Source organism: Rhincodon typus, chromosome 1, assembly GCF_021869965.1.
Source record: "Rhincodon typus isolate 14 chromosome 1, sRhiTyp1.1, whole genome shotgun sequence".
NCBI lineage: Eukaryota > Metazoa > Chordata > Chondrichthyes > Orectolobiformes > Rhincodontidae > Rhincodon > Rhincodon typus.
The window spans coordinates 153,413,769-153,432,761 of NC_063332.1; the positions used below are offsets into that span (position 1 = coordinate 153,413,769).

General features: G+C 40.9%; 1 protein-coding gene across 2 annotated transcripts in view; it reads right to left on the reverse strand.

The window, feature by feature from the left end:
- Positions 1–18,993, reverse strand: part of mgst2 (microsomal glutathione S-transferase 2) — a 55,735-nt gene that overhangs the window by 18,306 nt on the left and 18,436 nt on the right. The window contains exons 4-5 of one of the 2 annotated variants that reach the window (XM_048620991.1): positions 4,128–4,209; positions 2,476–2,750 (exon numbers count right to left, since the gene is read on the reverse strand). In XM_048620991.1, coding sequence (XP_048476948.1) covers positions 2,615–2,750; positions 4,128–4,209 — 218 coding nt within the window. In that variant the 3' untranslated portion in view covers positions 2,476–2,614. Of the gene's footprint in view, positions 1–2,475; positions 2,751–4,127; positions 4,210–18,993 lie in introns of those variants that run through there. The other variant, XM_048621052.1, reaches the window with a different exon arrangement.

Sequence of the window (18,993 nt, forward strand, 5' to 3'; positions counted from 1 at the left end):
CAGACCTAACCCCTCTGAAAATATATTAAAAAGATAGCCTAGACCTCAACTTTCTCTTATTTCTAAAGGCAGGTGTAAGGCATTGTGTTCTGGATGCAATTTGATTGGTCAAACTACCAGACTTGAAGAAGAACATACTTTATTCTTACACTATAGTTAAAATATAAACCAAAGAAAAGATTAGAATAACTTGATTGGAACACTTGACAGAATAACAGATTATTTAACTACCTAAATAGCAACTGTTCCAATATAATAACATTCCATAAACACACCCTTGGCAAAAGCAAGTTCAATAAAATAGATTGTCTCATGAGAAATTCTTCAGTCCAGGAGGAAAAAACATTAAGAGAAAACTCGGAGAGCGGGAGAGAACCCAAGCATTTTGTTATAGTAGGGAGAGATGTATAGCTGCTTCCAAACCCCAAAAGCTACTGAAGGTCAAAGTAAAATCCTGTGGATCTTGATGCCCCTCCCCATCATGTTGCTTCTATTGTTCCAACTTTCAAGAAAGAGAAAACAGAGTTAATGTTTCAGTCCAGTGACCCTTCCACCAATTCTAAAGAAGGGTCACTGGACCCAAAACGTTAACTCTTTTCTCCCCACAGATGCTGCCAGGCTTGCTGAATTTTTCCAGCAATTTCTGTTTTTGTTTCTGATTCCCAGCATCTGCAGTTCTTTGGTTTTTTGATGAAAATGTCAACTCTGTTCCTCTCTCTAGGGTGGTTGCCTGGCCTGGTGAATATTCCCAGCTTTTTCTGTTTTCACATTTCTAGTATCTACATGATTTTACTTTGAATCCTGAAATTGTTTATTTAATCAGAACCTTCACATACACAGAATGATGTCATAGAAAAATAAAGATACAGAAAAGACATGTTCGATTAACCATACCTTAAGTTCTGCATATTCTCAGCCTTTACCATAAAAACAATCATAAGCAGATGCATGGTAATGATAAAAATTTTCAGTGATGTATTGGTGCAATTGTGACCAGGAGGAAAATAAATTAATGTCTTTATTCAGTCAGGAATGAAATATTGCTTTTCAGTCAAAATGAAATTGTGTTTTTGAGCTGATCTCTTATGAAATGCCTTCTAAATTCTTTAAATGGAGGTGTAGAATATCTCCTGTCCATAGTGACAGTTTAATCTCTTTCTCACCATGTGCCATGGAGATCGGAAGCATTTCTTTACCTTGGGGGTTTTAGTCTGACAAAGTTTCTATAGTAACAGGTTTCATCAATGTGTAATACACTTGCCTTCAAGTTTAGAAGTTGTGGCTGTGACACACTTCTGAATTTGAACACAATTCAAGACTAAACACACTGGCCAGCACTTTGGCACAAGACTGTCGGAAGTGCTACATTTTTCAAGATCAGATGCTACATGAAGCAATTTCTTCCTGAAGTGGATATAATGGGGTCCTATCAGACTACTTCAAGAAGAGCAAGACTTTTCCGCAGTCAATAATTTTCCCGCAACAAACTCCCAATAAAACTAACAGAATATGCATCTCAGTTGCCACATGTGAATCAGCAATAGTATTATTGGCTTTAATACAAAAGGCTTGAGTTCAAAGTCCATACCAGACAAGCATGTCAAGAGGAAGTGTTAGCTGTGAACAGCTAACAACTTGTATCTGATGGGTGTGGTGCACCTCGCTGAAGTCTTTAGCCTTCAGAAAGTAGTCCAAAGACAAAAGCCACGAGGAAGGAATGCCACCTCAGTCACTCTTCATCAGTACATGACCCATGTGTGAGACTTGAGTTCAAACTTGAACTAGGACAGAACATAGCAGATGGCCTGAAAATAGTAAACTCCATCTGTACCTTTTTAAAAAAAATTCATTGATGAGATTAGGGTTTTGCTGGCTACAGCAGCACTTATTGCCCATCCCTAATTACCCAGAGTTAAGTGTCAACCACATTGCTGTGGTCTGGAGTCACATGTAGGCCAGACCAGGTAAAGATGGTAGTTTCCTTCCCTAAAGGACATTAGTGAACTAGATGGGTTTTTCCCCAACAATCGACAATGGATTCATGGTCATCATAGACTCCTAATTCCAGATTATTTTGATGGAATTCAAATTCCACCATCTGCCACGGTGTGATTTGAACTCAGGTCCCTGGAATATTACCTGGGTCGCAGGATTAATAGTCTAGTGATAATCCCGTAGGCCATCACCTCCCCTGTGGAAATGTTAAATTATATAAAATGTATGTGCAATTGAGTGTAAATATTTGGATTGGAAAATGACTGCAAGAGTGAGAGAGACTTGAACTGAGCTACATATTCTGGAGGCACTACAGGTTTCGATGCTAACAGTAAGATAATGACTACACAGCTATTATTTAACATGGCCAAGGTAAATTAATGCTAATTTATCTGAGCTTGCTAAAAATTCAACTAACAAAATAGTTACACAGTAAGGTTGTGTACATAAATGAGCCTTAGATTAAAACAAAAGCCTGGATGATGCAAAAAATGCTGTTTTATTTTATCAGGTTGAAATCTCATACATAAAATCACAGAATAAGAGAATGTCTTCACAGTAATCATTTTTAAAGCACAGAATATGTAATATTCATCACTTGTAGTCAACAGCTTTCACATTATGAAAACAATTTGCTGATCCTTTTAGCTATGTTGAAATCAAAATACTCATCAATCATGTAATTTGTAATCGCGGCAAAACTAAGACCGAATAGTATGAACAACACTGCGATACCAATTTTGAATCCAGGAATCCTGAAATCAGAAATGCACACGTTAAAACCATCAGCTAACTACAATTTATTTTTAAATATACATGATGGTTTATTGTCCATGTTTTCCTATTTCTGCTTTCAATGGCTCGGTGGACATGTATATCAATTACTATAGCCTGACATGTCAGTTGAAATCTGAGATATTGTACAGCCTCATTGCAAGTTTCTTCATATCCAAGACAGTGGGGACAGAAAGTAAAAGTGCTAAAAAAAAAAGTATGGCAGTTTCCTTTCCTTAACACTAGAATTCCTGCTGGCAATTAAAGGGGTGGAAATCAGGTAGGAATCTCAGAATTGGCTGTGATGCCAAGCCATTAGACAGCCTCTGGTTGCACACGCGATTAAAGATACTGGGCTTCAGCCAGCATCCATCAACCTAAGGTATCAGTTTTGGTGAAGTGGAAATACTCTGACCTAAAACACAGAAGGTTGTGGACTCCTGACTTACTCCAGGGGCTTGAGTGTCTAATCTGAAGTGCTGCTCCAATGTATGACAAAGGGACAACTGTTCTGTCAGAGACGCCACCTTCCTGGTAAGATAGTGAACCAAGGTCCTGATTAGTCTCTCAGGCGAAGCTAAGACCCTATGGCACCGATCCATGGGGATGTTAATTACCCTTATATTGGCCATTTTTATCCCTTGCAACATCTAAATTTAGATCATTGTCATTTATTTTGTTGCTGCTTTTGGGATCTACTTGAACACTAATTGACTGCTGGGTCTCTCATGTCACAAGTTGCCAAATTTCAGAAAGTACTTTATTGGTTGTAAATGTAAAACCTTTTGTTCTTTGCCTCAATGTGGTGTTTGGACAGCTGTTCAGACCTGCACAGTCAGCCATGTTTCTTAGTTGTCACATCCCGAGTGCAGCCGGTAAAGCATGATGGTTCATTCATCCTTACCCAGTACAGCAAGTGATGTATTTCTGGTTGGATCTGTACAGATGCTTCTTGCCTACCATATAATGGACCTAGCTGTCTGAGCTGTGTGGACCAATTTCTAGGCCATATTCTACATGTTCTCCAATAGACTTTAGTGGTGAAGGAATTTGGATTTGATAATTCACGACTTCATGCACTATTTATAATAAATGGCTATGGTAATGGATAGCTCTTATTCTGGGGCAAGTCACCTGCTCCTCTTCCCCTTCCTACCATACAAGATAGGGAGCAAAAGATGTAGGAGGCAGAATTATCATGGATCTTCTTCATATAGTTTCATACTTATGACAATCAATATAGAAAATAAATCACTCATCTTTCAAACAGGATAGTGCACAGCATGGAAAGATCATTGAGAGAGACAGACAGAAAAACAGGAAGGGAAAAAATAATTAGGAAGAACTTAAATGCATACCTTCCCTTCATTGACTCTGCATATCCGGTAAAGTACATGTGTCGACTAAACAGGTAGACAAGACCCAAGATGGAGGTAATTTCTGAAGGAAAGCAAGTGAAAAACTATTAATTTTTGTAATTAAAATTAAATTAATCATGGTACACTTTGTCAATGTTATGAATATTGTTTCAGTACCCCAAGAACAAATTTAAAGTTTATTTTACATGTTTCGATATGATGAGATATGCCATAATCATGAAGACAGTTACATTGAAGAACAATAATTGAAGTTCAGTAATCAATATGATTTCTTCATTCGGACACCATTGCTAGTAATGATACAGAGTGCTTCCTTCTTTGTTAACTCATACCCAACACCAAAACTGGGTGAGACAGATGTATTGAAGTTTATTAACAACATTATTTAGACTGTTATAAGACCTGTCTTTCACAAAGTCTGGGTTCCATGCTCACTAATATTCTGGCTGCATTCCATGACTGTAACATAATACATGGCTGACTGACTACACACGCACACTGCACTGACCCCACTGCTCTGTGATTACTGTAGAGGAAGTAAGGAGTTTCATCTTGGACATATGTCATGATATTATCCAACTGTCTTCAAGGTATTACTTTTCTGGGATCTATGCAATAATACAGTGGTAATGATATTTAACCCTCAAGTAAGCAGAGAATAAACTGAAGTGACAACAATTAATTTTCAATGCATCTTTGTAGCAACAACAGGATGCAATAACCAGTCTCAAAGTCTCCATGCCAGTGGCTGCTCCATGGTTGAAGGGGCAGTGATGGGAGAACTGGAGAAATTGCACTAAAGTTCCAGCACTTAACTGTGATCCAGTTACAGCAGAGACGTTTACAGACACAAGGTAAGTACTGGATTGTGACAAACTGTGATTCTTCTTCAGTCAAGTGGAGGACACTCATTTCTGGTTCCCATATAAAGAATGGTGACTTAAGTGAGGTACTGGTAACCCATGCAGTCTTCTACGGCTGCAAAGAGATAGCCACATTGCTATGGCTCTGGATTTGCATGTAGGTCAGACCGGGCAGTTTTTCCTTCCTAAAGGATATTTTGCTTTTTTACAACAACTGGCAATAGTTGTCAAGGTCACCATTATGGAGATCAGTTTTATATTGCAGAGTTATGAACTGAATTTTAAATTCCATCTGCTGCCATGGTGGGAGTTGAACCCATGGTCCCAGAGCATTAGCCTGAAACCATATTCCGAGTTTTTTTTTCCAAGCTGCTGCACAGACCAAACCAGATGTGAATGTATTAAAACACTAATTGGCACCTCCAAGTGGCTACGTGGCTGTTCAGCTTAGAGGGAATAATATTGTCCTGGACATCTGGATTATTGGCCCAGTGACATTACCAAAGTCACACCATCACCCCAGAAAGGTAAAGCAAATTTCAAACAAGAGTCTATATTAAGATATGGTTCTTGACAATGAAACTGTATAAACAAACATGCTAAAGCCCTAGGCAGTGTCTTTAAAATAATTTAAGATTACTTTTGAGGTAAGTTGTGTATGGTCAACCCAGAAAGACAAGGGTAGCAGATAAATGGGAACACCCAACATCTGCAAATGCCTCTCTAAGTCATTGCCAAACCTGACTTAGGACTATCACCATTCCTTCACTATAGCTGGATCAAAATTCTCAAACCCCCGGCTTAACAGGATGTACCTGCACTACATGCATCAAAGCACTTCAGGAAACTGGATGACCACCGCAGTGTCAATGGACAATTAGGGATGGGTAATAAATGCTGGCTCAGCCAGTGAGGCTCACAACCCACTAAAGAATAAGAAAATTAAATAACTGCAACTCTAGACAATATCAAGACAGAACATCAGACTGTTGAGATAAACATGCTCCTGATTGATTAGTTATTTTTGACTTGATGAGTTTACACTGAAAGGAAGTAGGACCAATCAACATGATCTTCTCAATTTTCTATGTTGTGAAAACATCACAAAAGTCAAGATTTCAGCTTGTACAGGCAAATCAAAAGAATAAAGTAGTTGTCTATTAGTAGAGAACTTGAGTGCTCTACGAAAAAGCCACATTTTTTCAGAGCTATTCATTTCACGTTCTTCGGGATATTCTCAAGAATACCAATGATGAGCAGGAACAACATTTTCTATTGCAAGAGAAATGAATGCTCACTGGTTAGCAAGTGGGATCCAATTGGTGGAGACATCATGTTGAATGCTCCAACTAGATGATGACTAACAACGTTTTTTAAAATTTAAACCATGTTGACTCTGATTTGACAAGGCATTTCCCTGAGTAATGAATCAGAAAATAGAGCCGCCTATTTTATTGAGTTGAGTTACACATGTTCTTTCTGTCTGCAAAGAAGATGGCCCTGTATTTTAAAAGACGTAGCTTCCAGTATGTGCAAGTGCACCACCCTTTGATCCTGAAATTGGTTATCAGTGCAAATTTTAGCAGACTTAAGATTACTTACCAAATGTTGCTCAATCATGGAATTACATCAAATATTGGACATTTTCTTTTGAGTTTTGCGAGTACAGGGCTGTTTGGGTACAATCATGACCTTGCCTTTTGCAAACTGGATGAACACGCTGTTTAATACAATCCACCAGTTTTTGAGACGTACAGCCTACATACCTCCTGTTACGTCAATACTGAAACTCCTATACACATTACTCATTTGGAGGATGGGTGGAATGTCTTTTTTGGTTTGATGGCAGCGATAGGTTAGTGGTGAAAACCATTCTAAATTTGCAGATGACATCAAATTTTGAGGTGGTGCAGTGTGGCAGGTACAAAAAATGGAGAATTAGAGTGGAACAAATGAAAGGGGACATTAATAAACTTGTAGAAAGTGGTAAATAATTTGAGAATGAAGTTCAACACAGATAAATGAGAGACAGCACTTTTTGGTAGTAAGAATAAAAATGTTACTTACTATTTGCAATGTGCCCACCTATGTAGGGTAGTGGAAGACAGGGATCATAGTGCTGGGTGTATTTGTACCCTAAATGTTATGTCAGAGTTTAGCAAGGTCATTAGAGGGTTAGAACTAAAAAGTAGCAACTTTATGTTAACTGTATCAAATGTTGCATAAACCACACTTACAGGGCACTATGAGAACACTTCTGGTTGACTTATGATAAAGAGGATATAGAGGCACCAGAGAGGTTGCACAGAGGACTTACTAACATGATATCAGAAAAACATGTCCATACAGATCAGGAAAGGATCAACAGGCTGGGTCTCTTTTCTCTTGGAAAAAATAGGCTGAGAGGATGACCTAATTGAATTTGATACAGTGGATACAAAGAGAATGCTCTCTCATATGGGGAAGAGAGTAACTAGAAGCCATTAATATAAGATAATTAACAAATCCAATAGAAATTTTTAAAAAAATCTCCATTCAGAGTTGTGAGAACATGTACCTCAGTACTACACAGAGTAGTTGAAACAAATAATAGGAGTGTGTTTAAAGGGAAGCTGGGCAAACACATGATGGAGAAAAGAATAAAGAGCTCAAAATTATAGATTTAGATGAATGATGGGAGGGGACTCAACTGGAATACAAAGACTGTATTCTTACACAATTGTACATATTACAGTACTACTATAAATCCAAATGATTGTAAGAGATCAGTAGTATAAGTAAGCCTTCAAAAAAACAGAATATAGGGTTTTAACTCAAGAGGCATATTGAGGACAATACAGTTTCATTGCCAAACAGTGTAACAGGACTTTGCAGACAATCATGGGCTCTGACTGAAATCATATTTGACCTGTCCATTCTTATAAAAGGAAGAGAGCTTTACTACAAATGCTCATTTAATACTTTATGCAAATGTTTAGAATGTCAAGGGAGCAGAATCTGTAAAATTCTATGACATCCTGAACATATACTAGCATTTTGCTGGATTACTTGAATCTCCAGATCTAAAACAAATCATTTAACAATAACTAATTCTATTGCACTGTTAAAACAATTAAACATTTCAAGGTGCTTCACAGCAGCATTATAAAGTGAATTATGGCACCCAACCACACAAGGAGATTTTGGTCAAATGATCAAAACTTTGGACAAAGAAGTAGATTGTGAAAGTATCTTGGAAGGCAAGCAATGTATACAGGTGTAGAGCATGGGCCTAAGCAATTGAAGGCAGGACCACAAATGGTACCACAATTATATTTGTGAATACACAATAGGCCAGAATTAGGGAAGCATAGATATCTAAGAGGGTTTGGACATTACAGACAGGGAGAAGCAAGCCCACAAAGGGATTTGAAAACGAGGATGATTTGACTTGATGTGAATTGATTTAATAGACACCTATACCAACGTATAGACAAAAACGTTGTCTTACATGCTACACAGGCAGATCGTACTATACAAGTGCATCAGGGTAACAGAACAGGGTGCAGGATACAATGTGACAGCTGCCAAGAAGGTGAGGGGGTGGGGGGGGGGGGGTGGGGATCAACATTAACATTAAAGAATTCCATTCAAAAAAGTCTGATAACAGCACTGAAGAAGCTGTTCTTGAATCTCTTCATACATGTATACCAATTTTTATATCTTCTGCCCGATGGAAGAGGGTGGAAGAGAGTATAACCGGGGTGGGAGGGGTCTTTGATTACATTGGTTGCTTTCCTGAGGCATACATGAAGTCAATGGATGGAAGGCTGGTTTGTGTGATGGTCTGGGCTGTATTCACGACTCTAGTTTATTTTAGTCCTGGCCACAGTAGTTGCCATGCCAAGCTGTGATGCATCCAGATAGGATGCTTTCTATGGTGCATCTATAAAAATTGGCAAGAATCTTCATGAACTTCCTTAGCATCCTGAGGAATTAGACGCATTTGTGTGCTTTCTTGACTGTAGTATCAACACCAGTGGACCAGGATTGTTGGTGATTCTCAATCACAGGAACTTGATGTTCTCAACTTTCTCCATCTCAGCACCATTGATGTCGACAGGAGTGTGTCCTCCATTCCTCTTCCTGAAGTCAGTGACCACCTCTTTCGTTTTGCTGATGTTGATGAAGAGATTGTTGTTTTTAACACCATGCTGTTAAGCACCGACTCCTTCCTGTACTCTGTCTCACCATTATTTGAGATCCAATCTACAACAGTGATGTCCTTGGCAAATTTGTAAATGAAGTCAGTGTAGATTTTGGCCACACAGTCATGTTTATAAGGAGCATAGTAAGGGGCCGAGTACGCAGCCTTGCAGGGCACCTATGTTAAAGATTATGGTGTTGTTGCCTATGAAGATTTTAAGATGAAGATATGGCTTGACCTGGAGCAAACACAATTCAGCAAGCACTTTAATGACAGGGGAATAGGATTTTTTGCAAGTTAAAACAGGGGCAATAGATTTTGGACGGCCTCAGGTTTACAGAGGTGGACCGTGTGAGAGTTAAGAATGATGTACAGGTGCAATGGTGACTGCTGATACAAATTTGCCTCATGTTAAATCTGGATATTAGAACATTATAGAGGCATAGCATCTTGACATATACAGCACAGAAACAGACCTTTCTGTCCAACTCATCCATGCCAACCAAATATCTTCAATTAATCTAGTCCCATTTGCCAGCATTTGGCCATCTAAACCCTTCCTATTCATATACCCATCCAGATGCCTTTTAAATGTGTAATTGTACCAGTCTCCACTTTCCCTAGTAATTCATTCCAAACAGGCACCACCCTCTGTGTGAAAAAGCTTGCCCGAGGTCCCTTTTAAATCTTTCCCCTCTCACCTTAAACCTATGCCCTATGGTTCTGGACACCCCAACCCCAGACCTTGGCTATTCACCCTATCCATGCCCCTCATGATCTTATAAACCTCTATAAGGTCAGTCCTCAGCCTCCATCGCTCCAGGGAAAATAGCCCCCGTCTATTTTGCCTCTCCCTATAACTCAAACTCTCCAACCCTGGCAATATCCTTGTAAATCTTTTCAGAAGCCTTTCAAGTTTCACAGCATCCTTTCCATAGCAGGTCTGCACGCAGTATTCAAAAAGTGGCCGAACCAATGTCCTGTATTTGCATCTTTTTTGAATAGGGTTGGTTTTCAAGAATGTGTGTTAAACAATATGAACAAGAAACCTTTATGACATTTTTCTAATACAAACCTAATCCAGTCTGAGACCTGTAGAATTGATAATATCATTCCCCACTAAATTTAAACTTTGTTGCGGCCAGTGGAGGAGTGCAGATAGGTAAGAAATCAGTGTACCGATCAACCTCAGTCATAACAACACCTTTCACCAACTAAACTGGAGAGCTACAAGCCTGCAGAACTGAACTCAGAATGAGGGAGACCAGTAACAGAGAATACCAGCCCCTGAGACTCTTTTGCAATTCCCTAAGATAGCTACTGTTCCTGTCTTTCGTTTCTATTTTAAAAACTCCACTTTCTTGCTGTATTCCCCATATTCTGTGATTTCCTTACAACGTCCGGGTCTGTATGTGTGTGAGAATGAGGGGGAGCAGAACAGGGTGGAAGTGGGCAAAGGATCGGATCAAAAACGTGTGAGGGGTAGGAAGGAGGCAGGATCAAAAACAGGTGAGGGTGTGAAGAGGGAGGTTCAAGAGTAGACAAGGGGGCAGTTTGGAGGGAGGGAGGGAAGGGAACAAGGGCAGGGGAGAGAGGAAGGGAGTGATCACGAGTAAGAAAGGGGCAGGAAGGAGGGAGTGCAGGAAGGTGGGTGGCATGTGAGTTGGAGGGAACAAGTGAGGGGTGACATGCAGCTGCAAAAGAGAGACATTTGGGAAGCTGGAAATGGTGCGTGGGTGGGAGAGAGGAGGAGAGAAAAATGAGAAAGTGAGTTGGAGAGCGAGTGAGGGCGACACAGCAAGACAGAGAGAGGGAGAAAGTGTCTGGCAAGAGCCATACCAAGTGGTCCTGAGGAAGGAGCAGGGATGAAAGTACAATATGATCTTTACCCAGCTGGCAGGATTGTTCCTTTCTTCCATGTGAAGAAACATCTCCCCACTCCTTCAGCAACCTCACCTCAAATCTAATCTTTCAGAACTTGAGAGTCATTTCACTTGGAATGTTGACAAAGCCTTAACACTAAAATTTTATAATTACAGTCAATTGCTGGTGATGATTCAATTGCACATTTTCATTTGATGGGTCATGTATTTGATGCTAATTCACAACTGAACCTGTTTTAATGCTTCAGTGTGAATGCCAGCACTAACAATCCGAGGATAGATTTTGATCTACGCTACAGAAGTCTTTCCTCATGCTCTCAGCTTTGGGCCATGCATCCTGCTGTCTGAACAGACCATCATCCTGTCGCAATCTGGCCCTGAATAGCACTTCCTCCTGTCTCTCCATCAGCTTCACTGTGACTCAGATGGAAAACAAGGCTATCATTTCCCACAGAATGCACATTAACAGTCGCATTAACTGGTATTAACAATCATGTCCTTGAATGCACAGAAAGTCAGATCTACGGACAAAGATGTTACACAGCAGGTTATGCATAAATCTGTCATGTGACAGCTCATTGACTTTAGTGTTGGTGGTTTATCTGGTAGAAGTGATTTAATCCTGGTCTCTTCCACATTTCCTTTTTCACCCTCTGTTCACTCATTAATGGTATGCTAAATCATGATACAAGAAACCCTAGACACCAGCAATAGCCTCTTGTAGACCAAGCTTTGCATCTAAAATTACTTGGACTGTTTCCTTCCTGGAAACAGTTCCTTTTGACAGTCTGCCCAAAAATTAGCAGAAAACATAGAAAATAGGAGCAGGAGTGGGCCTTTGAGCCTGCTCCACCATTCGATAAGATCATGGCTAATCATCCTAGTCAGTTCCCCGTTACCACTTTCTTCCCATACGTCTTGATCCCTTTAATCCTAACGACTATATCTCCTTGTAAACATTCAATGTTTTGGCCTCAACAGCTTTCTGAGACAGAGAATTCCACGGCTCACCACCCTCAAAGTGAAGTAACTTCCCCTCATCTCAGTGATAGATGGTATAGCCTGCATCATTAGGCTGACAGGCCTGTTTCTGGACTCAAATGACAAGGAACATCCTTCCTGCATCTAGTCTCTCTAGTCCTATTAGAATTTTCCAGGTTTCTATGAGATCTCTCCCTCATTCTTCTAATCTCCGGTGAAAATAGTTCTGGAGTCCGTCCCCCAGGGTTGGAGTCCAATGCAAGACAATGGAAAGCAGCTGTTTGTACATACGGGAAACATTCCTATTTTGGGCCGTGAAAATGACAACCATGTATGGGATCGCTTTTGTAAGTACAAGTGCTTGCAAGCTGGACGTTCATAAATCAGGGACCCCCTGTAAACCTAACTAATCAAGTCTCTATATGTCAGGGATCAGTCTGGTATGTAGTGTGCAGTAATAAGGTGGTAACCTTCCTATCATGTGTTAACATGTGAGGATACAGTGGCCTGCTACTTGATGATTCTGTCAAGTAGATTTGCAACAGAGGAGGATAACATCAGTGGGGACCAGATAGCAAGTAGAAAGAGGATATTTTGGCTAAAAGTCGAGTATCAACTTTTACACAAACCAATCATTCCTAATGTATAAACTATAATTTAAATCTGAAGGTTTTTGTAAAATAAAAAAACAAACCGTAGAACCGGCCCTTTGGCCCACCATGTCTGTGCCAACCATGATGCCATTCTAAACTAATCCCATCTGCCTGCTCGTGGCCCATATCCCTCTACTCCCTGTCTGTCCATGTGTCTGTCTAAATGCCTCTTAAATATTGCTACTGTCTCTGCTTCTACCACCTCCCCTGGCAGTGTGTTCGAGGCACTTACCACCCTCTGTGAAAAAGATGCCTTGCATATCTCCTTTAAACTTACCTCCTCTCACCTTAGACCTATGGCCCCTAGTATGTAACATTTTGATCCTGGGAAAAAGATTCTGACTATCCACCTACCTAAGCCTCTCAATTTTATATACTTCTATCACATTGCCCCTCAGCCTCTGAAGGTATAATGAAGAGCAATCCAAATGTGTCCAACTTCTCCTTATACTAGAGCACTCCAATATGAGCAACATCTTGGTAAACCTTGTTTATATCGTTCTCAAAGGCTCCAAATCCCTCCTATAGTGCAGGGACAAGAAATACATGCAATACTCCAAATTTGGCCTAACTAGAGTCTTACACAGCCCCAACTAAAATAGAAACCATAAACATTTTTTTTTTAAATTGATTGCTCAGTCCTTTGAGTATCGGAGTTGGAATGTCATGTTGGGGTTATACAGAATGGTGGTGAGGCCTCTTCTGGAGTACTGTGTGCAGTTCTGGTCGCCCCATTATAGTAAGGGGTGTTATTAAGGTGGAGAAGGTTTAGAAAAGATTTACCAGGATGTTGCCAGGAATGGAAGGTTTGAGTTATAAGGAGAGGCTGAATAGGCTGGGACTTTTATCACGGGAGCATAGAAGTTTGAGGGATGACCTTACTGAGGTTTATAAAAATCATGAGGGGTATAGATCAGGTGAACAGCATGTGTCTTTTCCCTAGGGTGGGGGATTTCAAGGCTAGGGGCATATTTTTAAGGTGAGAGGAGAAAGATTTAGAAAAGGCATTGGGGCAACTTTTTTTTTTACAGGGATTGGTTCGTGTGTGGAATGAACTTCCAAAGGAAGTGGTAGAGGCAGGTACAATTACAACATTTGGATAAGTACATGAATAAGAAAGGTTTGGAAGGATATGGACCAAGCACAGACAGGTGCAGCTAGTTTAGTAGGGATTATGGTCAGCACGGACTGGTTGGACCGAAGGGCTTGTTTTCTATCCTGTATGACTCTATAACAAAGCATCATATTGTTAATTTTAAGCGAATAAATCCAAAACCCTGTAAATCACAAGATTGAAAATACTCCATGGAGAACAATTCTGTGCCCCATGTCCTTCAAATCCACCTGATTCAACCCTGGGTTTGTGCTCAGGGGAGCAGAGGAGCACTCTAACTGGAAAATAACTCACACGGTCAGATAAATCGAGCCATACTCAGTCATTAGATTCGTACATGTGGAATGGTTTCCCTCCCCCTGGATGTGATACCTTGAGAGTTTCAAGAGCTGGTGGAACTGTATCTCACCAGAAGACAGAACTGCAAGGCAGGAGAGAATCAGGTGAGTATGAGGCTTTAGACAATTCACCTATATACATTTTCCAAACACTTGCCTTGGTGTTTATGATCTGCAACATTTAATATCAAAATGGCATCTGCTCAGAAGATGATTTAGATTACAGTTCTTTAGATTAAATCACTGCAAAAACTGATCAAATTAAACCGCATTTGTCAAATGTGTTGTTTTTTTGAAGTACTGCGAGCAGATTTTCCAATTTTGAAATACTCTGTTGAAACTACATATCCAAAATCTTAATTTGTAATGTGGAAAAAAAAAAATCAATGTTTGACACTGGAGATACTTGTTTTAATAACAGTTAACACCTAAATGAGAAGATGGTACAGATTTATGACAAGTTTCTTATAATTAATTTGACCTTCCCAGATGATTCATTTCATTCGTCTTATCAGATCTTCAGGTTGAAATTTGTCTGTGCAGTACCAGTAATGAAGATATTAATTCATTCCCACAAAATTTCTCATTTATGCTTTTTGAAAGAAGAAATTAACTCACTTGACTTAAGAGTTTCATTAAAATTGCCAGATATTTCATATAAATACATTCATACAGTCATCAATAATTCCACACAGAGTAATGGGAACCCCTTTCTGTTTTAAGTTCTCAATCTTCATGATGGCAGCACTGAACCTTACCATACTTTCACACTAGGGACCCCATAGCTGGGCAGGAAAGCCCAGGATTCCAGTGGGCAATGCCACCAAGAATGCTCAGGCAAAATACAAATTGGGTAGAGTTTTATCTCACTCTGTGCCAAATTCGCTAATTTTAAATTCAAGCATATTATACTGTGTGAGACACCTCCACCCCAATGTGTCAAGCTTCTCAATGATTGAAAATGCCAGTGTTCTGCTGAGTTTGGGCATTTTTGTTTTTGTTCTTGCTGAAACCTGCTTACTGGAAACGTAGGGTCAAATGTTTACTCCCAAGTTGGAAGAATTCCAAATCTGCAAATCCAAGTCAATTGAAGTGCCCCAAAAGTTCAGATTCTTGTACCGGGGCAGTGGAGGGGAAAGTGGGGGAGGTAGGGAGTTAATGGGAGTCACAACTCCAACCCCAGAATCAGTGAAGGCCAACTCTGCGAATTGTAAGGGAACTCTGGCTGAGTTCCAAACTCACTAACGCATGCAACTCAGGGCAGGTCGTTTCTATACTTATGCTAAGGAATCTCATAATTAATTACTGTCAGATTTGCAAATCTTCTAATGGCTTCAGCTTAGCAAGGACTGTTAAAAAGGCTGGCAAGGAAACTTGACAGACTTATGATGGTTATGGGTTTTTAAAATGGACTTTAAAATACTATTTGTTTATTTTGATGGATTTATGAGCTGTTCAAAGACTTCCCAAATTGGTTATGGGGCTCAAGGGTTCTGTACATAGTGGATACTGGGTAAGTGTGGAGATGTCTGGGAAGTCATGACTGACAAATCTTTGAGAGCTTTTCAAAGAAGTAACCAAGAGGATGGATGAGGGTGGGGCAGTTGATGTTGTCTATATGGATTTTAGTAATGCCTTTGACAAGGTCCTACACAGCAGGCTGGTCATAAAGGTTTGGCTGCATGGGATCCAGGAAGAGTTAGCTAATTGGATTCAAAATTGGCTCGATGGTAGGAAGCAGAGGGTGTTGGCTTAAGGTTGTTTCTCGGACTGGAGGCCTGTGACTAGTGGAGTGCCACAGGGGTCGGTGCTGGGATGTTTGTTATTTGCCCAAATGATCTGAATGTGAATGTACAAGGCATGATTAGTAAGTTTGCGGATGATACAGAATTAGGAGGTATTGTTGATAGCGAGGAAGGTTATCAAAAATTACAGAAGGATCTTGATCAGATGGGGAAGTGGGCTGTTGACTGGCAAATGCAATTCAATACAGATAAGTGTGAGGTGTTGCACTTTGGAAAGACAAACCAAGGTAGGACTTATACAGTAATAGGTAAGGTCCTGAGGAGTGTTGTTGAACAGTGGGACCTAGGAGTACAAGTACATAGTTCATTGAAAGTGGCATCACAGGTGGACAGGGTGGTGAAGAAGGCATTTAGCATGCTGGCCTTCATCAGTTGAGGCACTGAGTATAGGAGTTGTGACAACGTGTTACAGTTGTATAAGTCGTTGGTGAGGCCGCACTTGGAGTATTGTGTACAGTTTTGGTCACTTTGTTATAGGAGACATAGTTAAACTGGAAAGTGTGCAAAGAAGATTTACGAGGACGTTGCCAGGATTAATAGACCTCAGTTATAGGGAAAGGTTGGTCAGGGTAGGACTTTTTTTTCCTTGGAGCATAGGAGAATGAGGGGTGACCTTGTTGAGGTGTATAAAATCACGAGGGGCATAAACAGGATGAACGCATATAGTCTTTATCCCCAGGGATGGGGATTTGAAAATTAGAGGGCATAGGTTTTAAGGTGAGAAGGGAAAAATGTAAGAAGGACCTGCGGGTCAACTTCTTCACACAGAGTGATGCATATATGGAATGGGCTGCCAGAGAAAGTGGTTGAGGCAGGTACAATTGCAACATTTAAAAAACATTTGGATAGATACATAGAGGGGACGGGTTTAGAGGGGCATTGGACCAAATGCAGGCAATTGGAACTAGCCGAATGGGCACCATGGTCAGCATGGGCCAGCTTGGGCTGAAGGCTTGTTTCCATGCTGTGTTACTCTATGTCAGAGAAGTTAAACTTTCCTCTCCAGAAGAGTGTGGATGTGGAGGTGAGCATTTAAAATCAGTTCCTTTAGCAACCATCCACCTCAGTCTCCGCTCTTGGGCCTGCTGCAGAAGGTGGTGTTCCTGGCACCAGCCCACCTCTGCCACCCTGCCAATGAAAGCAGCATGGGTGGGCTCTGTCAGTCAGGATACAGGATTGGGATGTTGGGGGAATAACTTCATCTTCTGACTGCTACAAACAACATGAAAGTTCTGGCCAAGATATACCGATCCACATCGTATGTGTAGCACTTACCTCTCCCTTTTCTTTTGTCTTTGTCTCTGCAGTTTGCTTCATTTGCTTTGAGCCATTTCTTTACATTGTTGGTTCTGCTACAACACTGCTCCTTGGTCCACTTTCCATCGAAACATGTCAGACATGACATTGCTTCACTAGTACCATCAACTTCATCACAACCATTGTGCTGCTAAACACCTTGTCCGATGGAAGTCATGAATGAGCCAGAAATTTCACTGAAGCCAACCGTCTTGGCCCCACTGGCTCTTTTTCTCCTTCCCTCGCAGTGAATACAAAGACCCTTGGTATCATTTATATCTCACCACAGCTTTTCCCCTTCAGACATATGAATGCACAAATCAGGAGCAGGAATAGGCCTTTCAGCCCGTTCTGCCATTTAATAAGATCATGATAATAACATCAAAACTGCATACCAGCCTACCCCTGATAACCTTTCAGCCCTTTGCTTCACAAGAATCTAGCTACCTCTGCCTTAAAGATATTCAAGGACTGTTGCCCCTGGCCTCTCAGGAACAGTGGTCCAAGACTCACAACCATCATACAAAATCTTTTACCTCATCTGTTTTAAGTGTATGACCCCTGATTTTTTTATCAGTAACCCTCCCTCACCCCCAATTCTAGATTTTCCCACAATAGGAAACATCCTGTCCACACCTACCCTGTTAAAACCCCTCAGGATCTTGTATGCTTCAATTCCTACCTTTATACCATTGTTCCACACCTGTGTTCCACTCCTAACCAGCAATTTCACAGCCTTGCACACACCATTTTGGCTCTGTGAAATTTCAGCTGAGGATGAGGCTCTCTTGCTTCCAAGACAGAAAGGTGTGAGATCAAGAACATTGAATAGTGTCAAGAAGGAGGTAGACATAGCTTTTAGGCCTAGAGTGATCAAAGGGTAGGAGGGAGAAAACAGGAACAGAGGACTGAGTTGGACGATGTGCCATGATCATATTGAGTAGCAGAGCAGGCAGAAAAGGGCTGAATGGCCTACTCCTGCTCCTGCACATTTCTACTACTATGGACTCAGACATACCATAGAAAGCTGAACCTACCAGGGCAATGGTAATAGACTGCTTCACTGTCAAAGGTAACGCTTTCAAAATTGATTTAGGGCCAGGTGTACAGCAGGCTGTAGCTTCAGGATAAGTGCATGTTTGAAGCTTCAAGCACATGCCAGAAGCTGGAGTCTGGAGGCTCATCCAAAATTGGGCTGAGAGCCTCATTGTTATTCTTCCTAGAAGCATTTGCTTGAATTCCAGAGGCAGCTCACAGGTCTCTAGAGTTCTTATTTTAGCCAGCTACTAGACAAACAGCATCTATCATCCACATTGGGATGTACTGAGAATGTGATAAGAAGCTATACAAATGCACGGTGATAACAAGGTGTAGAGCTGGATGAACACAACAGGCCAAGCAGCATCAGAGGAGCAGGAAAGCTGACGTTTTGGGCCTGGACCCTTCTTCAGAAATGGGGGAGGGGAAGGGGATTCTGAAATAAATAGGGAGAGAGGGGGAGGCGGAAAGAAAATGGATAAAGGAGAAGATAGGTGGAGAGGAGACAGACAGGTCAAAGAGGCGGGGATGGAGCCAGTAAAGGTGAGTGTAGGTGGGGAGTTAGGGAGGCGATAGGTCTGTCCAGGGAGGACGGACAGGTCAAGGGGGCGGGATGAGGTTAGTAGATAGGAGATGGGGGTGGGGCTTGAGGTGGGAGGAAGGACAGGTTAGGGAGGCGGGGACAAGC